This window comes from Colobus angolensis, unplaced genomic scaffold, assembly GCF_000951035.1.
Source record: "Colobus angolensis palliatus isolate OR3802 unplaced genomic scaffold, Cang.pa_1.0 Scaffold1, whole genome shotgun sequence".
Lineage (NCBI taxonomy): Eukaryota > Metazoa > Chordata > Mammalia > Primates > Cercopithecidae > Colobus > Colobus angolensis.
The window spans coordinates 8,254,198-8,277,525 of record NW_012110918.1 but is presented as its reverse complement, the minus strand read 5'-3'; the positions used below and the strand labels follow the sequence as shown (position 1 = coordinate 8,277,525).

The window sequence follows — 23,328 nt, the reverse complement described above, 5'->3', positions numbered from 1 at the left end:
GGCTGTCTGGTACCTTGCTGGTGGGCCTGCAAATTGGTACAACCCTTCTGGAGGGAAATTTGGCAATATCTAATAAAAGTACATATGCACTTCCCTTTCGATCCAGCAAACCCACTCCTAAGAATCTATGCTAAAGATACACCTCCAAGAATATTAAGCTACGTAGACACACAAGGTTATTCATTACGACATTGTAAGTGCAAAATATTGGAGGCAACCTAAATGCTCGTAAGTGGGAGAGTGGAGGAGTAAGCTATAGGATAGCCACACCGTGGGTTAGCATATAGCCATCAACAAGAGTGGGAAGATCTCTGTGAACTCATTTAGAGGGATTTTCAGGATATACTGGGTTTTTTTTGTTTTGTTTTGTTTTTTTGAGACGGAGTCTCGCTCTGTCGCCAAGGCTGGAGTGCAGTGGCGCGATCTCAGCTCACTGCAAGCTCCACCTCCCGGGTTCACGCCATTCTCCCGCCTCAGCCTCCGAGTAGCTGGGACTACAGGCGCCTGCCACCACGCCCGGCTAGTTTTTTGTATTTTTAGTAGAGGCGGGGTTTCACCATGTTAGCCAGGATGATCTTGATCTCCTGACCTTGTGATCCACCCGCCTCGGCCTCCCAAAGTGCTGGGATTACAGGCTTGAGCCACAGCGCCCGACCTTCAGGATATACTATTAAATGAAAAAAGCAAAATACAAATGAGTATCTATAGTATACTGTCACTGATGTAAAAAAGAAGGAGATATAAGAAAATACACACATATCCACTTACTTGTGCAAAAGATACTTGGAAGGATAAAACAGGACCTAAGAAGACAGATTACCTAGAGAGTGTATGTGGCAATGGAGGAAAGGAGGGAGTAGGGGTGGGGAACAAGAGGTGAGGAGGAAGTGACATTTGTCTATACAAGTTTATCTTTTTTTTTTTTTTTAAGACAGAGTCTTGCTTCATTGCCCAGGCTGAATTGCAATGGCGCGATCTTGGCTCACTGCAGCCTCCTCCTCCCAGGTTCAAACAGTTCTCCTGCCTCAGCCTCCCAAGTAGCTGGGATTACAGGCCCATGCCACCATGCCTGGCTAATTTTTGTATTTTCAGTACAGACAGTGTTTTACTATGTTAGCCAGGCTGATCTTGAAGTCTTTCCTGACCTCAAGTGATCCGCCCACCTCAGCCTCCCAAAGTGCTGGATTACAGGTGTGAGCCACTGTGCCTGGCCAGGTTTCCCTTCTTGAATAACTCTCTTTCTTATAGAAATGTTTCACATTCCCCCAAATCAATAATAATGACATGTATAGCAAACAGCATTAATATTTATAGAAATCTTTCACATTGTCTGTGTCAGATTCCGCCCCACAGTGGAAAGTTGGCAATACATGATTTCATGATATGAAGTATTGTTAACAATCGCAGGCTACCCTAAACCAAGATTACAGCAAGATCCACCCTCGCTCTGCACTATTTCTGCAGGAGTGTGGGAGGCAGCGTGGCCGCACAGGGGAAGCCCTTGAGTTCTGGAGTCAGCAGACCTGAACTGAAATTTCAGCTGGGCTGCTTACAGGCTGGTGAACTTGAAAGAGAGTACTTAACTTCTGTAAGCCTCAGTTGCTTCATCTCTAAAATGGGTTGGTCATATTTTCTGCATAGAGCAAATGCCAGAGAAGAATGAGAAGATGCATGCATAGTGCTTAGCATTTGGCCTGGTGCAGGGCAAGGGCCTAGTAAGCAGTGCTGGTGTTCCTGCCATGGTTGCTGTTGGCCTGGCGCCTCTGCAGTCTGCACCAGGCATTCCTGGAAGAAGTGGCTCTGGTGAGGGCCCTTGCTTTGCCCACCATCTTCATAGCATTGGTAGCATACATGCGCAAAGCAGCAGGCGCTGAGCCTCGCAGCCAGTGATGCCCCACCCACCCGACTGTCACTGGCGTTCTGGCTGTGCACCCTGCACTTACCCTCAGCCATCCATACTGGGAAGCCAAGAAAACACAGTTGTTTCCCAATGGAAAGCACTGAGTCCCTGGCTAGCTAGAAAGCAAGTCCAAAAATACACGGCGTGAGGAAGGAAAAGATTTCTCTTTTGTTCGTTTTCTTGCCAGCTTCTCACCTGGTTTTGTCAAGGCCCCCCCGCACCCAGAGTCAGCAGCCCATGTGCTTTCCATATGGTTAGGCTTCAGGGTAACAGCAGGGGTCTCACCTCATAGAGCGTCCTGAGTCATACGGAGATACCGCTGTTTGAGGGTGAGGGTCCAGGGCTGGACTTCAGGCTGTTAACTTCCTGCATCTTGCTCCTATCTCTTCACCTACACCTTTCAGGGAGGTCTAGAGAATGACCCTAATCCCATGGTCTCCATTCACCTTTGTTCTCCCCTTGCAAGCATACCCTGCTATTCACAAGACATTGACTCAAAGGCTCCCTATTGTCGCTCACACTGTCCTGTGCTCCAAAGTGTCCTCCCCAGCGAGCCCTGGACATGATCAGCTCTGAAGGTGCAAATGGAAAGCATCCCACATTTCAGGACATGCCTCTCCCCCGCCCTGCACTGCTTAAATTCAATGCCCCTGAAACTCATATCAGTTGCAAAGGAATAGGAATAATCATTCCTGTTTGTTTTAGAAGCCCAAGCTGGTTGTCAAACAACGAGACTACATACTGCCAGGCAGCTTTCTCTTCTCAGCCACAGAGGGAAGGGAGCACATTCTAACTGCATGCAAATAGCCAAGGATTTCTCACGAGCCCTGAAAGCTCCCCCTTTAGTTTGCATTAGGCATGCAGTTCAATCACTCTCCCTTAAGGAAGAGGCGGAGGAGCAGGTGGTGTTGGTGTTCAGCTTTGAACTCAGGCCACATGCCCCAAGGATAAGTGAAGGTATAGATCCGTCTAAACAAGGGGGTAGTGGGGGAGAGAGTCCCCTTCTGTACGTTTTGCATTGGCCAGGAGCCAGGCAGAGAGAGCAAAGTGACAGAGACTGCAGTCGAAGGCTATTGAGAGCGTATGTTATTCAGCAGCAAAGCATTCAGCTCCTAAGATTGTGCCCAGAAGATTGTTTTGCGGATGGAAAAGAAAAGAGCCTTTCAACCTTTCTCATGTGGCCTCCGCTGCCGTTTTGCTGAGCAGCCGTTTTGGAGTTTCCTCTTGGAGCAATCGGTTTATGCCGTCCAGATGTGCACAATGCGATGGTTTTGCTTTTTGGCTTTCCAGATGTGCACGGAAAATGGACAGGAAAACGAGCTTTGGCAAAGGCGGAGGCCTGTCTCAGCAACCCAACCCCTGGAATCTAGAGAACCCACAATGCCCTCGTTGTTTGGGAATCACAAAGCGTAGGATCTGGGAAAGAACTTACGGGTCGCCCAATTTAACCTCCTTATTTTACAGCTGAAGACACTGAGGCCCAGAGAATTGTGACATGCCCCCTGCTGATGGATTACACACAGCTGGGAGCAGACGCCAGACCTGCTAGAGCTCTTAGATGTGCATCTGCTCACATGTCTGTTTTGTTGCCATATGCACCTGCATTTGTCTATGTGCTTGGGTTAGACTGGTGAACAGAGAATCCTAGCTTCTTTGAGTGTGAAGTCAGGTATGGGAGAAAGAACAGATAATAAACATTAAACATTAAAAATTAATACCTTATTTATAGTAGATTAGGAGACAATAAATGCTATCAAAAGGAAAAGAGAAAGAGAAGAAAGAGAAGAAAGGAAGGAAAGGAAAGAAGGAAGGAAAGGAAGGAAGGAAGGGAGGGAGGGAAGGAAGGAAGGAAGGAAGGAAAGGTAGGAAGGAAGGAAAGGAAGGAAAGGAAGGAAGGAAGGGAAGGAAGGAAGGAAGGAAGGAAGGAAGGAAGGAAGGAAGGAAGGAAGGAAGGAAGGAAAAGAAAGTTTTAGAGAAGTAGATTTCATTGAGAAGTAACCAGGCATTCTGGAGGAACGGCAAGGAGACCAGATGGCTGGAGTAGTTGGAGCTAGGAAGACGGCAATAGAAGAAGAAATAGAATAGAAGAAGAGAACGAAGGGAGAAGAGAACAGAGAGAAGAGAGAATGGAGAGAAGATAAATCGGAAGAGAAGAAGAGAACGGAGGGCATCAATGTGTAAGTCATTGCAGGCCAGCGGGGGATGTGGGCCCTGGCCCTGAGTGGAGTGGGGAGCCAATGCAGTGTCTTGAACACAGGAGCAGCATAATCAGACTTAGCAAATGTGCAGAGAACAGGGTTTATGGGGGCAAAGGTGCAAGCAGGGAGACTGATTCGGAGGCTGTTACTGTAGCCCAGGAAGGACATGATGGAGGCTTGCACCTTAGTATAGCCATGGAAGAGGGGAGAAGTGGCTGGATTCTCATCAGATCTAAAGGTAGATCCCCACCTCAGGTTTCCCTGGCAAATTGCATGTAAGGTGTGACAAAGAGTAGCCAAGAATGGCACCACGGTTTATGGTCTCCTCTTCCCCGAAGCTGGCACTGACCACTTTCCCTCCCTGCCTTCCGCGGCTTTACGTGGAGCACTGAAGTATGGAAGAGGGCTTGGCGTCCAGCATCCTTTCCCTCACTGCAGGAAACCACACCGTGTCCTTCAGTCCATGGCTCACCCTTTGTAGACCTTGGTTACTACATCTACAAAATGGAAAATGGACCTCCTCTGTCAAAGAAATAATAACTGTTTATAAAGGCACTTAAATCTCCTTAGAAGAAAGCACTAAAATTCTGGAAACATGGTTAGTGATTTGCAACAGTATTTTGAGAGCTGGAGAACTAAATGTTTTGGTGGCACCTCCTCCCCTAACGTGTTTGCTGCAGATGGAGAGGCTGAAGCACTGAATAAGAAACTGGAGTGAGAGATGCTTCGCAGGACAGACTTTCGTATCCTGAGGAAATACCCCATACAGAAGTCCAAACCCATGATCTAAGGAAACTGTCCACATGCCAGGCCCGCAGGAAATGAGACTGAGGCCCTCATCATTCAGACCCCCAGGCAATCCTCTTCTGGGGTCTTGCACTGCTGCCTCAACTATCTATATGAAGTTCAAAATCACACACAACTAGGCTCTGCTGTTAGAAGTGAGGACAGTGATTCTCCTTCAGGAGAGGCCCATGAGGAGCAGGAGCCCAGGGTTGAGGGGGTCTCAGAGTGCTGATGAGGTTGTTTCTTGATCGGGATATGGGTTTCATGGGTTTGTTTAGTTTCTGAAACTTTATCATGTAGAATGCATGCATATCTGCTCTTTTCTGCACATACATTCAACTGCAGTAAACTATCTTTTTAAAAAGGTAATGGGAAGATATTCTTTTCCCAAGAGTATGACTCTTCCGTAGGAACTGAAATCCTACCTTTAGAGAGTTGTTGGTTTCTGCTGAAACGTGTTGTTTTTAAAATTTCAAATACGTTAAGGAGAATTAACAAACAAAACTGCTAATGGGCTAATGGTCATGAAATTAGTAGCTAAGAAAGCATAGTTTGGTTGTGTCTGTTTGGGGACTTTGTGTAAATAGGATTGAACAACACTTACTATTTTGTGTCTAGTTTTTTTCACTCAAAATTTTGTCTGTGACATGGCTCCAGACCTGCAGAGAGGTATAAACCTTTCATTCTCATTGCAACACAGTATTCCGTTGTGTGAATAGAACACAATGAATAAAATGAGTTTATTTTACTCATTCTGTTGTAGAGGGACACTTGCATGGTTTCAGTTTATGACTATTATTGATAGCGCTGCCGTGAATAACAACACTCCTAGGATGTGTGTGTCTGTCTGCCTGCCTTCCTTCCTTCCTTCCTTCCTTCCTTCCTTTCTTCCTTTCTTTCTTTCCCTTTTTTTCTTTCCCTTTCTTCCTTCCTTTCTTTCTTTCCCTTTCTTTCTCTCTTTCTTTCTCTTTCTTCTTTCTTCCCTCCTTCCTTCCTTTTCTTTTCCTTCCTTTCTTTCCTTTTTCTTTTCTTTTCCCTCCCTCCTTCCTTCTCTCTTTCTTTTTCTCTTTCTCTTTCTTTCTTTCTCTCTTTCTTCCCTCCTTCCTTCCTTCTCTTTCTTTTCCTTTCCTTCCTTTTCCTTTTCTTTTCTTTCTTTTCCTTTCCTTCCTTTCTTTTCCTTTTCTTTTCCCTCCCCCACTCTCTCCCTCCCCCCTCCCTCCCTCCTTCCCTCCCTCTCTCTCTCTTTCTTTCTTTTTTTCTTTCCTCTTTTCTTTCTCCCTTTCTTTCCTTTCTTTTCTTTCTTAAAAAAGGCCTCCCTCTGTTGGCCAGGCCAGGCTAGAGTGCCGCGGCTCCCTCACAGCACTACAGCGTCAACCTCCTGGACTCAGGCAGTCCTCCCACCCATCTCCTGAGTTGCTGGGATTACAGGTGCGAACCACTGTGCCCAGTCTAGGGTGTGTCTTTTGGTGGCTACAGAGGCACATTGCTCTCAGATATGTGCCCTCACCACACTGTATGAGGCAGCCTCATACTTGGCCAGTGCATAGGACTGGTTTGCTTTGCTGGGACACTTAGCAGGTGAAGATCTTCAGAGCATTCCTCTGGGAGTCAGAGATCCCATAGAAATCTGGGTGGTTTCTCGACACTTCTGCAGGGAGAAGTGCACAGTGGTGGCCCGAATCACCCTCAGCCACTACCCTGCCTTCCAGCTGACTTCCTTGGGCACTTCCTCACCCCCTTGAAGGAAGGCGGCAGACTGGATGGGCCATCTCATCTCGCCAGCCTGCACCAAGAAGGTTCCGAGAACTGCACCAAGAGGGTAGGGGAAGATCCCTTGCGTGCTAAGCCAGCTCCTCTGAGCAGGTAGGGCCAGGCAGGCCTGCGGGGAGCACCCAGCCCCTTCCCACCTGCAGGCTCATCAAACACCTCGACAGGCTGCCCAAGTGGGAAGCCGGTGATGTCATCTCCAGCCCTGAACAATCAAGCCTTTCACAGCAAGGCGATAACAATCAAAACAGTATGTAAGAGCCTGCCACGCAAGAACACACACGCTCATCGCACATGGGAGGATCTGAAAGCCGGGGTGAAGCAGGGCTTGTCAGGGATACGCCATTCTCCTTTCATAATCAGCCAGCCAGGGAGTATAGCCTGGAGAGCAAGGCTGCAGGTTGCCGTCCCTTTGTGCACCAATCCTCAGAGAAACCCATGACTCCTTCCACCACCTCTCCTGAGGGCATGCACCTCGAACCCCATAGCTACACCCCAGGCTGAGCAGCAATCTGTGCTCAAGCAGGAGAGTCCCACTGCACAACTCCAGGGGGCGCCATGCTCAGAGAACACAAGGTGAAAAGTACCCCGGAATTGTGCAACAGTGAGCTTTGAGAGTGACCGCTGGCTTTGGATTAAGGGAGCTGAGGCCTGGTGGTTCTCAAAAGTGGTTGCTGAGCCCCAAGTCTGTCGTGCCATAGCTACGTTCCCTAGAAGCCTGCACTCCACTGAGGCTAGAAATTCTCAAATGAGATGCATGAGATTAGGTGTTCTCCACACTCAGTCTGAGCAGTTTTTGTCGTCCACCTATTTGCTAAGGAAGCAAGCTTATCTAACCTGTTTACTCCAGGTCAGTGGGTCTCAATCGGGGTGGTCCCCTCCCCTTCCCCGGAGACATTTGGCCATGTCTGGAGACATTTTCATTGTCACAACTGAGAGGTTGCTGCTGGCATCTAGTAGATAGGAGCCAAGGATGCGGCTAAGCATCCTACAGTGCACAGAACCAGGCCCCCACCACAAGGAACTCACCGTGTGAAATGTCAGTAGTGGTGAGGTTGAGAAATCCTGCTGTGGATGACACATTCCACTCCATTAAACCCTGGAGGTCTCTGGCTCGAAACCCTGCCTGAGTTTGGCCTGCCCTCCATGTTGACCAGAACAGGCCAGAACCTCAGCTCACTAGCCAAGTGGGTGTCAGGCAGCGTCTGCCTCTGTCTCCCTATGGTTTGATGGGTCTGCATGAGGCCCAGAAAGCCCAGTGTGCGTACACAGTAGCAGTTAGGAGGTCCTGCTCTGTCACTTCCCAACTCCGTAACCTTCAGGGCCAGTTATTTAACTCCTTGAGCATCAGTTTCTCCATCTGTAAAATGGGAATAATGGTGAAAGCTGCTCATGAGGTGGTTGAGGGGACAAGGCGTGTTGTTACATGTAATATGCTTACAAGCACGCCCAGCACGTAGTAATACTCAATAAATAACAGCAGTGGTTATAGCCATTTTTATTCTAGCCGGAGGACCTTGGGCTGCCTCTGTTCGGTGCGGTAATGAAAGACTTGAGCTGGTTTCAACCGCAGGAGGTTGCAGTGGGGTCTCCAGTGCTGTGCACAGCTCCTGACACATGCTCTGTGCTGCTGCTGACATGAGCTGGAAGCATTTCCCAAGCTCAAGGCCTGAGACATTCTTAAGTCAGAGGTTTGAGTGGAGATGGCTAATAAATGAATTTCAAGGCCCCTGAGTAACTCACTGAGCACAGGCATCTGCCTCGCAAAGATGGGATAGGGACCCCCGGGACGGTACTTCGCACTCTGGCCTTGGGAAACATCGGAGGAATGGCTGGGGTGTTTAACACTCAGATTTTCCCTAAAAATCCAGCAGGTTCAGCTAAGAAAGAGTCACAGAGGGCCAGGCGCGGGGGCTCACGCCTGTAATCCCAACACAGGCGTGAGCCACCTTGGGAGCCCCAGGCAGGCAGATTGCCTAAGGTCAGGAGTTCGAGACCAGCCTGGCCAACATGGTGAAACCCTGTCTCTACTAAAAATACAAAAAATAATTAGCCAGGCATGGTGGTAGGCTCCTGTAATCCCAGCTATTTGGGAGGCTGAGGCAGGAGAATCGCTTGAACCTGGGAGGCAGAGGTTGCAGTGAGCCAAGATCGCTCCACTGCACTTCAGCCTGAGCAAGAGAGCAAGACTCTGTCTCCAAGAAAAAAAAAAAAAAGAGTCACAGAGGACACATGTGTAAGAGAGATAGGCCTTGGCTTGAATGCATGTTTTATTTTTGTTTGTATGTTGGCTTGGACTTGGAGAAGGGGAGAGAAAGGAAGACCTGGCTCACCCCGCCACATCATCTCACATCTTTGCTTACTCTGTTCCTTCTTTCTGAATGAAATGCATTTCCCCATCTTTATCTATTAAAATTGTCCCCATCCTTCACAGTCCATCTTGGATGTTGCTTTCTTCACAAAGGTTTCCTGGATCATCTGTCTCTGCCAAAATCATCCTCCCCCCTAATGCTCTGCGCTACTCTTATGGCCTTTAGCAAGTCCCGTGCGATGTTGGAGTCATTTGCAGGCAGGTCTTTTGCCCTGCCTCACGTTGTAAGTTCCTTGAAGACGGGGCCCTTCCAAACGTCTTTCTTCATATGTGGCATGAGCTCTTGCACATGGCCAGGGCTTAGTGGTTGATTCTGGAGTGACTCCTGAGAATGGGGCTCCCAGGTGGCCAAGTTGCCACTGCAGGACATGCTTCTGCCCAGGAGGTCATATAATTGAGAAAGCCGAAGTGCACACATTGTAGAAGAAATTGGTGTGAGGCTAGGAGGTCACCAGGCTGGGGGGAATAGGAGGTTTCAGTGCCCAGCTCATCGTCACCTCATTCAGCAGCCTCAGGCAGTTTTAACAGTGGCTGCTATTTAAAGAGCATCACAGCCGGGCGCGGTGGCTCAAGCCTGTAATCCCAGCACTTTGGGAGGCCGAGACGGGCGGATCACGAGGTCAGGAGATCGAGACCATCCTGGCTAACACGGTGAAACCCCGTCTCTACTAAAAATACAAAAAACTAGCTGGGCGAGGTGGCGGGCGCCTGTGGTCCCAGCTACTCCGGAGGCTGAGGCAGGAGAATGGCGTAAACCTGGGAGGCGGAGCTTGCAGTGAGCTGAGATCCGGCCACTGCACTCCAGCCTGGGCGACAGAGCAAGACTCCGTCTCAAAAAAAAAAAAAAAAGAGCATCACTCTAGTCTCCGAGATGAGCCTGGCACTTCACAGTGATCATTTGCCGTCCACACAAGAGCCCTGTCAGTGGGGGAAGCTTTATGCCCATTTTTCAGTTAAAGGAAGGGCTGAGTGATCTGGAGCTTGCACTGGGTCCTACCTGTGCACCTGGGGTTCCACCCAGATGTGTTTGACTGGTATGTTTGACTGGCACTACACTTCACAGGGCCTCCAAAGGCATTGAACTTGTCTGCATTTCCTTTTTCTACCTTAACAATCTTAACATTTCAGGCATTGAGCCAGGCGACCTCCAAGGGCCCTAACTTTTAACGTGGGTGATGGGTAGGGGGTCACTGAGTAGGAGGAGGATGCAGGAGATGAGACGTAGCCCCTGGGGCGAATCAGTTTCAGGCCTCTAAGAAAAAGCAGAAACAGCTGCCCGCTGGGGATGCCTTTCTTCCTGTTGCCCACTGGGATTAGTGGTCTCTGAAGATAGGAGGAGGGTGGCCCTTCTTACCCAGCACCCTGATGGGACCCTGGCCATCAGCCATCAGCCTCTACCAGGTTGGAAGAGCAAGGGGTGAGAGAGATCTCTGGAAAAGTACCTCAGGCTGTCCACCTCTGCCCCTGCATCGAATGGGCACCTTTCCCCCGCCTGCACCTCCTTGGCACCCCTTGTGGGCCCAGCCCCCTCCATCTTCTAGGAGTCATTATTTGTGCACGGGCCCAGGGCCTTCCCCTCTTCCTCACAGGTCACCTCTGGGGGCTTCCTAAGCAGCCTGAATTGCTTCTTTATGTCCCTACCCAGGAAAGCAAAGTGTCTGCTGCTGTCCCTGCAGGGAGGCCATCTCTTCTGCTTCTGTCGTGCCTGCCCAGCTCCTGGATGTCACTCAGGGCTGGGCTGGAGACAGCACCCACAAGGACCAACCCAGCATCAGTGGGGCTGGTGAGGGTTTCAGGGAAGCTGGCCATCTAGAGAGAAGTCGATCCAACGGGCTAAAAGTGGTCAACATTTGCATTAGACCATTGCAAGTGTTAGGTAGGGCTTTTTACTTTTTCAAACATCTGCTTAGCTTCTAGGATTCTGTATATATCCCCTGTGGAAAATTAAAATTCTTACCCTCGCTTGCCCCTGCCACCTACCCTGTTTGTGAGTACTTCTGAGGGTGACCAACTCACATCAGTTATCCAGGGACTGTCCCACGTTTAGCCCCGAAAGTCCTGCATCCTGGGAAACCCTGGAGTCCCTGGTGAACCGGAATGGTTGGGCATACTAGCTCCTGTCCCAAAAGGGACACTGTATTCAGGGAATTCTGACTTCTTAACATATTGGCCTGCACATTCTAATGAGGTAAACCATTGCTACTCACTCCTGCCCAAAGTCGGAGAAGTGATCTTTTGTTATCTTCCTTCTTGCCATTCTCTCTTCCATCTCTGCTCCTCCTTGATGTTTATTTTTATTTATTTTTTGTTTGTTTGTTTGTTTTGAGGTGGAATCTCACTCTGTTGCCCAGGCTGGAGTGCGGTGGCGCAGTCTGTGCTCACTGTAACCTCTGCCTCCCGGGTTCAAGTGATTCTCATGCCTCAGCCTCCCGAGTAGCTGGGATTACAGGCACCCACCACCATGCCTGGCTAATTTTTGTATCTTTAGTAAAGACAGAGTTTCACCGTGTTGACCAGGCTGGTCTCGAACTCCTGACCTCATGATCTGCCTGGCTCTGCCTCCCAAAGTGTTGGGATTACAGGCATGAGCCACCGTGCCTGGCCTATTTATTTATTTATTTCAGGAATGATTTTGAAATACGCCTGATAATTCTGTTCTTTGTTGTTCTTCATTTTTCTTTTTTGTTTTTATTTATTACATACAGACAGAGTCTTGCTCTATTGCCCAGGCTGGTCAAACTCCTGGCCTCAAGCAATCCTCCTGCCTCAGCCTCCCAAAGTGCTGGGATTACAGATGTGAGCCACCATGCCTGGCCTTCGATGTTTTAAAAAATAATATAATAAAAATATAATAGGAAATGAACTTTTAAAGTAAACCCTGATTCCCCCAATGCTGGATGGGAACCCCCTTCCTGGTGTTTCTCTGCTTCTGCCCCTTCCTAGCAAATTCTGATTCCTAAGGAAAAGGAAAAGAGAAGTCTGGATGCTCCGAGGCAAATCCTGCCTCCGTGAGGCAGCTGCCGCGGACAGACCCTGGGTTCCTCCCTGGGAGAGGCCTGTCAGGGCTGCTCTTATCCTTGCTGGCACAGTCCAACCCCAGGAGTCATCCTCCCCCCTCCTCCCCAATGACACCCTGCCCTGTCGACCCTCCCTGCCTGCCTCCTCCCTCTCCTTCCCTTTCCATGCTCCCTCTCTCCTCTCCTGTCCCACTCTCCACACAGATGGCCCTCTCCTGGCCCTTCTTGAGAGGTCTCTGCCTTGTTGCTGTCAGTCAGGCTCTGGTGACAGGTTGCCATGGGACTTGGCTTATCACGGAAGGGTCAAGGGACCTTGTCAGGGGACAGCTTGTGGTTTCTTTTTCTAAAAGAGCCCTTCATCCCCACTTCCCTCTCCTTCCCATTAATGTGTCGTGGTCCAGACTAGTAATGGTGTCTTTGTGCTGCTGCTGGGGAGGAACAGAACCCAGAAGACAGCAGCTTCACTGTCTTCAGAAGGGCATGGGTTTGTATTTTCCCCGTTGCTTTTGAATGCTGTTTTGAATTTTCATGGCCCATCCTGGAAAGGAAACCTCTCATCTGGGCTTTCCCTTCCCAGAGCTTAAAGGAGGGAGGGAACGGGCCACCAACCCCACCTGCCCAGGATGGTCAGTGCAGAGTGTTGAGTTAGACTGGAGGCTTTGCAGGAATGCACAGCAGGGCCGCAGGAGGGGAGCTGGTGAACCTGGGGCATCCTCCACACCACCAGCTCCCCCAGGAGGTTGCCCTTGTTCCTCTTCACAGTTTCCCACCCGCCAGCCAGTCTAGGCCCTACGGCTCCTAAGTCAGCTCAGGTCTCACCCCCTACCACCGAGAGACCATCCCTGCCACGGGGTCCTCATTATTCTCCGTCGCTTCTGTTACGCATCCATATCCCTAAATACTACCTGCTTTGCTACTCCTGCCCTCGGTTGCTCCAGATCTCCAGAGCTCCCCAGATCAGATCTTGTATATAGTAGGCACCCCGGTTGCAGACTCCTGATCCATTCAGTAGTGGCCACAGGTGTCCTTGGCTCCCAAACTGTGTTGGGAATTGGGATAGCAGGGAAGGGGCTCCTGGGAGGGAGGTGGGCGTGGCCTCCATCCTCATTCTCATCTCCTCTGACACCTGCTTAGGCCAGTGGCTCTCAACGCCATTGCACACTCTTAAAATTTGCACACACGGGGCCCAACGCCACGGCAATAAACCAAGATCTCCAGGGCGGGGCCCAGGCATCGGCATTTGCCGGTGCTCCCTGTGACTGGCATGTGTCTTCAGGTCTGAGAGCTATGGATTCAAATCCCATTCTGGAGCTGATGCAGGTGATTGAAGAAGAGGAGAAGGCTGGAAGGGACTGTGCCCTCCACTGGGTCACCCCCACCAGTGGGCCTCTGACAGATGCCCAACATGCAGCAGGGCGAGGGAACATGGATGGGCCTGTGCATATACGTGTGAGTGTGGAGGAGAGCCCAATTAAACAGTATTGTGCATGACAGGTAGGAAAGGCAGAGACGCTGTGGTGCCAGTCCCTGCTGGGGAGCAAAGGAGCCCAGGAGTGTCAGGAGGGACTCTGTGACTGCCCAGCAATGCAATGCCCTGCTGAGAAAGGCTTGGCAGGATCCAGAGGGCGTGGCAGCTATTTGGGCTGGCAGCCCCGTGCCAGGGCTGGGGCAAGGCAGAGGTAACGAGGTTTGCCAGGGATGGAAGAATGGGGTTTCTGTGCTGCTTATCAGGACGGTGGCTCCCAGACAGGATGTGGAGGAGGCTCTCCATAGCCCGCTGGGCGATGACTGTAGTCAGCGCTGTGTCACGGTGAGGACTTTGGACGGGGAGCCCCACCTCTGACTTGCCAGTGACATTGGGCTGGCCACTCTGTGGCTACATTCGTGTGCCTGCCTGTGAATATGAGGTGCAGGCAATGGCAGTGGACTGACAGCCAGTCACCAAGTGCCCGGCAAGGGCCAAGAAAACAGAAGCCTTGGTCTTCCTCATTGGAAAGAAACCTTGCACTTGGGCTTTGCAAAAGGTCAAGGAAGCTGGTTGTATTCGCTCAACCATTTTGAGGGCCGCAAGGACATACTGTACAAAGTTGCCGGGAAGGGGCCCCCCTGCGAGGGTCTATCTGGGAAGGCGGGGCAGGGGCTTATGAAACATTGGCAAGAATTTGTCCTTAAGAATTTGTCCTCAACAGAAATACCTTTGCAGGCCCCCGACTCCTGGGATAGGAGCTCAGGGTCAGCTTGCACATGAAACTGGTAGCAGAAGCTGCAAGAACAGGCCGTATTTCTGCCCAGGGCTGGTTAGAACATGCTTGTCAGTATCCTGTAACTGAAGCAGGGCTCAACAGTGTCTTCCAAAGCTAGCTTTCGAGTCCTAGGCCCGGGGCCCCAGAGGGAAGAAGTGAGGCCAGTAAGTCTGATCCTGTACCCAATGCCTGAAGCGGCACCCATTACCCTCCCTGGCAGAGCAGCAGAAGAGGGAAGCCTAGGACTTCTCAAGGTGAGGAAGAGAACTCCTGACCCTTTCGTCCTGCCCCTATAGACTAGCTAGGAAGACATGTTAGGGACCCAGAAAATAAGGAAAAGCAAGGTGGCTAAGCAGGGCCACCCGCTCACTCCCTACACCCCACCCTTCCCCACACACACACATTGTAAACACAAGGGACCAGAATAACACCTTTTTCCTAAACATCTCTAGCTAGATTTCCTTTTTCATCCTGTCTAATTTCTCCAAATCCTTCTCTCCTGTTGAACTAAGCTACAGTTGACTTCCTGCCCAGGGCCTCACCTCCTAGAAGCACTTCTCAGGGAAGTGTAAAACTGTCCCCAGCTGCCCAGGGCAAAATCTTCAGAGGTGACCCCCAGGGCTCAATTATCCAATGGAGCTTTCCATACTTAAAAGTGCAGCAGGCCGGGTGAGGTGACTCACACCTGTAATCCTGCACTTTGGGAGGCCGAGTCGAGCAAATCACCTGAGGTCAGGAGTTCGAGAGCAGCCTGGCTGACATGGTGAAACCCCATCTCTACTAAAAATACAAATATTAGCTGGGAGTGGTGGTGGGTGCCTGTAATCCCAGCTACTGGGGAGGCTGAGACAGGAGAATCACTTGAACCCAGGAGGCGGAGGTTGCAGTGAGCTGAGATCATGCCACTGTACTCCAGCCTGGGTGACACAGCAAGACTCTATCTCAAAAAAGAAAAAAAAAAAGAAAAGAAAAGAAAAGGAAAAAGAAAAACCAAAAAAAAACCAAAAAACAAAAAAACGGGTGCCGTGGCTCATACCTGTAATCCCGGCACTTTTCAAGGCTGAGGCAGGTGGATCATCTGAGGTCAGGAGTTTGAGACCAGCCTGGCCAACATTCTGACACCCTGTCTCTACTAAAAATACAAAAAAAATTTAGGGGGATGTGGTGGTGCATGCCTGTCATCCCAGCTACTCGGGAGACTGAAGCAGGAGAATCGCTTGAACCCCAGAGATGGAGGCTGCAATGAGCTGAGGTCGTGCCAGTGCTCTCCAGCCTAGATGACAGAGCGAGACTCCATCTCAAAAATAAAATAAAATAAAATAAAAAAGCACGCAACAGAAGAGTCAAGCCCAGGCTCATCAGAATGCCCCCTACTCCCTTCCAGCAGCTCTCCCCTGCTCTGTGTCCAGGTAAGCATCCAGCCTCCAGGCCTCCAGGCATCTACTGGGGCTCAGGGGGGGTCTGGAGGTGATAGGAGGAAGGATGCCAGCCCAGGAGAAGCAAGAGTCCACATCTCCTGGGAGTTTCTGTACAACCCAAACAGACCAACCAGTATACAGGAACACACTATCTGAAATGCCTTCAGGTTGCACAGTGGTTCTCGCCAAAATCTTACAAGTGATGTAAAAATCTCACAGACGTGTCAACAAGACCAAATGAATGAGTGCCGGTGGGAATTCAAGCCCAGATGAGCCATAAGCAAAACAGCCAAGCCCAGGTCTCTTTGAAGCAGAGCTTTGCGGAGGAATGAGTTTTGGCTTCAGGGTGGAAAATCTTAGTCTGTCTTGGCAAGAGGACCCATGAGTTCTTGGAAAAGCCTTAAGTCCCTGTCTCTGTCATTTCACACTGCAACCTCAGTGATAACACTCACCCCCACCCCAAGACAGGCATTGATTAGGTGCTTACTGCATACCAGCTCCCATGTGTTAAGGGCTTGAGAGGGACCATCCCAGGTAATCATATCAGCAATGCTGTGAAAAAAGGGTGGGTATTATTGTTCTTCAAATTCTACAGTTGGAGAAATGGAAAGTAGCACAGCTAACAAAGCACAGACCCGGGATTTGGACAGAAGAAGTCAGACTGCAAAGCCCAAACTTCAACTACCACATGCATGGCCATGAGAACGTAAGAAGAGATAGGGTCTGCAGTGCCCAGGGTCTGTGGTTTTATCTTGTCAGATCTTTCTGCAGCCACTGAGCTATCAGGGCAGGGGTCAGCAGACTACAGCCCATGGGCCAAATCTGGCCCCCCACTTGTTTGTATAGATAAAGTTTTATTGGAACACAGCCATACTCAATGGTTTATATGTTGTCCGTAGCCGCTTTCGCACCTGCAATGGCAGAGTTGAGTGGTTGCAACAGAGACTCAGTGGACTGCAAAACCTAAAATATTTACTATCTGGCCCATGACAGAAAAAGTTTGCTGCCTGCTAGATCAAGGGATGAAGTTGGAGCATGTCTGAGCCCTTCTCTAAGGAGTCAAAGGAGAGCACAAACTTGGGTGACATAGACAGGGATTTGGGTAGGCTCGTGGGAAACGCTGAGTGACACAGCTTTTGTGGACATGTCCTAGGCTGGTGTGGTTGGGTGTCTTCTTGTCTATCCACTCCACTTCATGAACGGTCCTGACTGCAGGTTGGAGAGACAGTTTCAAGGGCTCTGACAGCCCCAAGAGACCATAATATTTCCTTAATTAAGGAACTGATCATTTTTAAGGTGCCATCACTTTTCAGATGCCCCCTGGGGAGGCTGCATTTGTCCCTCTTCCTAGTTTTCCACCCTCCAGCCAGTCTAGGCTCCGCAGCTCCTACGTCAGCTCAGGGCTTATTCCCCCCACCCCACCCGAGGGGGACCATCCCTGCCACGGGGTGCTCACTATTCTCCATCACTTCTGTTACATAGCCATATCCCTGAATACCACCTGTTTGGCTACTCCTGTCGTCTGTTGTTCCGGATCTCCTCCAGAGCTCTCTAAATCAGATCTGGTATACAGTAAGCACCTGGCTACAGGCTCCTGATGTATTCAGTAGTGGCCACAGGTGTCCTCGGCTCCCAGCCTGTGTTGGGAATTGGGATAGTAGGGAAGGGGTTCCTGGGAGGGAGGTGGGCTTGACTGCTTTCCTCATCCTCACCTCCTCTGATGTCAGCTTAGGCCAGTGGCTCTCAACGCTGTTACGCACGGGGGGCAGATTTTAAGCTGATGGGCAGATGCTGAAGGGCTCATTGTGATCTGGTCAAAAAGTGATGGGACGGGCATTAATTTTATGAACCACATGTGAGCTAAGTGGTGACAGGTGTGAGACTGTGTTAGGGCGGCTCTTTTCCTGAGAGTCTACTTGACTGGCAGACTCGAGGTGCGGGCTACTTCTTCCTGAGGTATCTGGAACTACGAGCCTTGATGAAACATGCGCAGGAGTTGGGACGATAAAGGTAAAAACGGGGTGAAGGCCAAGCCCTGAAACAAAATGGAGGTCAGATGCTAAACTGGGGATTCACCTTGGTGTTCTTTGCTGGAGGCTAGAACTCGGGCCACAGCCGGATCAGACCTGAAAGGATCTTCAGGGCCACGAGTGTGTCCCAGTCCTGGGAGCCTGGGTCAGGCCACAGGCAGGGGGCCCAGCTTCCAGTCTACAACACTCCCTTGCAGCAATGGGTGGATTCCTATTGGCAGTAAGATGGATGGACATGAGCCAGTTGACCTGAAAGTCAGTGATGGTGGAGTTTCTCTTCTCTGTCTAACCTACCCACAACTCCCTCGGGCCACACACCAGCATTGCTTGCCGAGTGGCACCCTCTTCTCATGCCCTTTAGATCTTTGTGGATCGGATGGCCCTTCATGGAGGGGCTGCTCCTTGGACCTGTCCGACCAAGGTAGAGTCTCATGTGCAAAAGGGCCTTCCTAAGGCACTCGGACTGACCCCATTTCCCTCCGATCATGCCTCTGCTTCCTGTGCAAGTTGATTTTTGGCTGATTTGCTGTAGTTTGCAGCATCCACAATGAGGGTTCTTCATGTCCATGGCTGTGCTGTCTCCATGGCTAAACACTAAGCCCCCTGAGGCCAGGCATGCGGCCACAGATTGCATTTTACGCATCCCATTTTGCTTCTCCCTCCTTTCACACTCCAATGCCTGGTTTATGCAGAAAGCAGGTTCTCAAAGACAGACATCTATCAGTACAGCCCCTCACTGTCCTGCAGAGGCAGGAGGTGAGAAGATCACTGTGAGCACCACTGGGGCCCAGAGAAATGCAGCGATGGTGCCAGACCTGCAGAGCCCATGGAGAAGCTGAGCCCAGAGCCAGATATGCGGCATCATCAGCGCCGGTAGCTGCACGTCCTTGTCTCATTTCTGAAGTTGCTTCTGGATAAAATGTGATATACCCATTTCCATGCTGTAACGGAATAGAAACCAAAATGTATTGAGCACCTCTCTATGCTAGGATGTGATAGGCATCATTGGGCCATTGAGTCACTCAGCAATCCTTTATGGTAGACATTGTTGTCCCCAAATTGTATATAAGAAACGGAGGTGTAGGCTGGGTGCCGTGGCTCACGCCCATAATCCCAGCACTTTGGGAGGCCAAGGCAGGAAGATCACTTGAGGTCAGGAGTTCGAGACCAGGCTGGCCGACATGGTAAAACCCCGTATCTACTAAAAATACAAAAATTAGCTGGAAATCACTTGAACCCGGGAGGTGGAGGTTGCAGTGAGCCAAGATCATGCCACTGCACTCCAGCCTGGGGTCTCCAGAGTGAGAGTCCATCTCAAAAAAAAAGAGAAAGAAACAGAGGTGTAGAAAGTAAAATGAAAAGTGCAAAGTTATACAGCCATGTGGCAGAACTCAGAGCACCCCGAGAGCCAGCCAGTGTGTTCTGTGCTATAGCAAAGCACTGTAAGGACAGAACCTGCCCAGGATCCAGGACAGCATGATGGGTAGAGGGCTCACGTCACTCCCTCCTGCGGCCCCTGCTGTTTACCTACACACACGTCCTGACCTTTCTCCTTCCTCTCCTACTGCAGGTCAGAGGTCTCCTGCTGGCTTCCTAGCACCCAAGGAGGTCTGGGCCTCGGCCAGGGACTCCCACTGTATGGGCACATGTTCCAGACAACAGCCTTCATGTGCTGTCTTGGTTTTTCAGAAATTTGGCCATTGGAATCGGGATCCAGAATTTCCCCGAGGGCCTGGCTGTCAGCCTTCCCTTGCGAGGGGCAGGCTTCTCCACCTGGAGAGCTTTCTGGTGAGTGAGGGCAAGGTCATGTCTGATATCAGGTCCTCAGCAATCTCCATGTGGGCTTCTTTCAACAAAACAGTGATGTGTTTTTGCACTGCCGTGCTCAGATATGACATAGAATGACATGCATCCATGTGCTAGGGTTGAGCCAACAGCCTGGGCACGTGGAGCATCTGCTTGCCTCCCCCTGCAGTGGTAAATGTCTCTGTTCTCTCCTTAGGTACGGGCAGCTGAGTGGCATGGTGGAGCCCCTGGCCGGGGTCTTTGGTGCCTTTGCCGTGGTGCTGGCTGAGCCCATCCTGCCCTATGCTCTGGCCTTTGCTGCCGGTGCCATGGTCTATGTGGTCATGGACGACATCATCCCCGAAGCCCAGATCAGGTTGGAGAACTTTCCCTTCCTGTCTGTCCCTGTCCCAGTCCTGGCTGGGACCCCAGCCTTGGGATATGCTCTTTCTTCATTTGCCTTTCCTTTCCTTATTCCTTCCCCTTTTTGCCTTCTCAAGATCGTCCCCACTCCCTCCTCAACTGTGCTCCCTGAAACTAAAAGAAAAGAAGCAAAGGGCAGGTGGGTCAAGAAATGAGGTGACACCAGGTAGTGGCATATGCACCTGCCCCCTGTCCCTTGATTCAGTAGACTATGATTTTTGTATATTCTCTCTCATCCTCTCTCTCGATTCTCTGGGGCTGGAATGAGGGGAGAGGTGAGCTCTAAAATGTCATTCAAGGTGATACATGCATGTCTTCACTGGCTAGCTATAGACCGGGTGTCAGGAGGTGGGAATAAGGGTTTGCTTTGTTTCTTTTTGTTGTTGTTTTGTTTTGTTTTTTTTCTTTCTTTTCTTTTTCTTTTTTTTTTTTTCTTAGGCGGAGTCTTTCTCTGTCACCCAGGCTGGAGTGCAGTGGCGTGATCTCGGCTCACTGCAACCTCTGCCTGCCAGGTTCAAATGATTCTCCTGCCTCAGCCTCCCAAGTAGCTGGGACGACAGGCAACCACCACCACACCCAGCTAATTTTTGTATTTTTAGTAGAGACAGGGTTTCACCATGTTGGCCAGACTGGTCTCAAACTCCTGACCTCAGGTGATCTGCCTGCCTCGACCTCTCAAAGTGCTGGGATTACAGGCTTGAGCCACTGCTCCCAGCCTATTTTGTTTTTTATAGAAGAATAATTTTGAAGCTAGTTTACAAGGCCAGATTAAATAATATCTTTAAGAAATTATAACCCCTCTGTTACTCACACAGGGACCACAGAACCATCATAGGTGACCTTGGGCAAGTGACTGCTCTTTGCCTCAGTTTCCCCACCAGTAAAATAAGGATAATTATGACACCTCATGAGGTTACTGTTTGGGGTTCCATGAGTTCATTAGTTTGCCTGGCACATGGTAAGCCCCAGTAAATGTTACCATTATTAATGGTAGTGTGATTTCTCTTGGAATTGGACATTGCAGAGGATGCCTTCAGCCTAGCTGTGGCCTCAGGGAGCATTAAGGTCTGATTTTTCTCCCTGTCCTTCTCTTCCAGTGGTAATGGGAAACTGGCATCCTGGGCCTCCATCCTGGGATTTGTAGTGATGATGTCACTGGACGTCGGCCTGGGCTAGGGCCGAGACGCCGCGGACCCCAGGAAAGGCCATACAAGGAAACAGCAGTGGTTGGCTTCTATGGTACCACAAGCCTCTTTCTTCACATTAAAACTTCTTTTCCTTTCTGTCTTCTTCATCTCATTATCCTGATTGACTCTGATTATAATAGAACCATTTTTACTTTGAGGGAGATTTTTGATTTAATGGGGAATTTTAAGGTGTCATGGAAATACAGATTCTTTGTTTTGGCCACTGAATGGACTCTCTCTTCAGTGGGATTATCAAGGAACTCCAGATCAGGGAAATCTCTGCTTTGGGAACTTCTATCTCCCTCCCAACTCCTCAAGGTCACCTGCAGAAGCGAGCTACCTTCTATCTCCTGAGCATTTTGGTGGCCTAGTGACTCAGGGCACAGTGGCCAGCACACCTCTCACCCGCCCCTCCTGCTTCATCCCTGCTGAGCCTTTACCCTCCTGCTTCATCCCTGCTGAGCCTTTACCCATCTAGAATGCTGGAACTGGAGCATCATAAAGATAGCAAGCTACCTTCCAAGGCCGAGCCAGCCCAGAGAGGAGCACGCCTTCCTCTACCTCCCCCCAAGGAGATGCTACGTGGGAGGGAGACACAGACAACGGGAAGGAGCCAGCCCAGAGAGGAGCACGCCTTCCTCTACCTCCCCGCAAGGAGATACTACGTGGGAGGGAGACACAGACAAAGGGAAGGAAATTGGCTAGTCTGGCCTTTTTTTTTTTGGCAAAGATTGACATTCTTGAAGAAAAGGAGATGAGGACAACTGTGAACTCACAGTGAGCCCTGTGGAAAGAAGACAGACAGAGTGTGGGTTTGATCAGAGGCCTCTGCCGTCAATGGATTCCAGGAACAAGGCCATTTGTCACGCTTTCCAAATTTCTTAGGCATTTATTTTGATAAGTTTATAGCCATCATTTTTCTAAGAGACTTGGAGACACCAGCAAACTGCTAGAACTCAAACTCTTCACTTACTCAAAGAAGGAGCCATTTCAGTTAACTCAAGTGAATGAAAGACTTTTGGAATCTGCAGTGGGTCCTTCCCTGTTGACCATTTGGTAACTTGTAATCTGACCAAAAACTCTTGAGCTGCAACAGGCCTTGCCAGAGGCAAGGATGGGAAAGGAAGAAGGGGATGGGAAAAGAAGAGGTAATTTTACATTTCCCCTCTAAAGTAAATTTTAGCCAACTCATCATTCTGAAATGTTCCTATAAAGAATGAGTCAAACTAGACCAAAAGCCAGCCTACTCCTTCTTACATAGCTTCTCCAACAGGGGTAACACTGACCTGTCCACTTCAAACACAGATAAGGCCTGCCGTCCTCATTGGTTAGAGGAACACGTAAGACTTTGAGTGGGCTCTGCTGAGAAGGCAGGCAGCCCAGGAGCCAGGTATGCAGGCATTGCATTGTCAGTGTCTGCTCTCAGAGTTTACACATTCAGTTGCTTCCAAGGCTGAATCTCCTGCTCTGTGAATGCTCTCAGACCCCAAAGGCCAACCTTGGGCTGGGTCTATGTATGTTCTTCCAAAGCACTGATGATCAAAATTGAAGACACATTCAGAGGTTTGATTGATTGAGATTAACTGGTGTGGTGGTTGGTGTATGTATGTTTTATTCTTATGTCTTTGTATGTAGTTCTACATAATGCAAATTGTGCTTACTGATGGACAAGACCTCATAACTGTGATTAATATCAATAAAGGGGATGTTGTGGATGACCCGTGTTGCATTCAGTACTTCTTAAAGCTGCTTCTTTGCAAGGATGATCATAAAAGAGCTAACTAAAGTTGGAACTAACACCTCCCTGACCCAACACTAGGAGAGGCAAAGGAAAGAGCTCAGATGAGAAGAGGCCAGTCAGATTACTGGTTGCAACAACAGCATCCAACAGCAGCTTACTTAAACAGGAAAGGAAATGAATGGAAGGCTATTAGGGAACTCACAGGCTGTTTCGGAGAATCGGGCTTGAAAAGGGGTTGGATCCAAGAAAGCCACAGGTCTGGGGCCATGGCCCAGTCATACCTGGAGAACAGCTTGGTTTAGATGCCATGGCCCCCAGAGCTGGTCCCTAGATCCTGGACAACACTGATGATACTGCTGTACCTTGATGCCATCACTACTGCCACCACAAGAGCAAACTCCACTGAGCTGGATTTTTTGTGTCCTGGCTCCACATTCGAAGTTCTAGATCAGAACATCCAGC

At 49.9% G+C, this 23,328-nt stretch overlaps 1 protein-coding gene and 1 long non-coding RNA gene across 3 annotated transcripts in view; one reads left to right on the top strand and one right to left on the bottom strand.

Moving 5' to 3' along the window:
- Positions 1-21,227, top strand: part of SLC39A11 (solute carrier family 39, member 11) — a 458,174-nt gene extending 436,947 nt beyond the window's left edge. For both annotated transcript variants that reach the window (XM_011935093.1, XM_011935156.1), the window contains exons 8-10: positions 19,420-19,518; positions 19,733-19,891; positions 21,036-21,227. In XM_011935093.1, coding sequence (XP_011790483.1) covers positions 19,420-19,518; positions 19,733-19,891; positions 21,036-21,114 — 337 coding nt within the window. In that variant the 3' untranslated portion in view covers positions 21,115-21,227. The remainder of the gene's footprint in view (positions 1-19,419; positions 19,519-19,732; positions 19,892-21,035) is intronic.
- On the bottom strand, positions 21,085-22,444 carry LOC105506924. Its single transcript, XR_001001019.1, has 3 exons — positions 21,770-22,444; positions 21,590-21,686; positions 21,085-21,559 (listed from the first exon to the last, which is right to left on the bottom strand). It is a non-coding gene; the product is annotated as an uncharacterized LOC105506924 (long non-coding RNA).
- Positions 22,445-23,328: the final 884 nt, after the last annotated feature.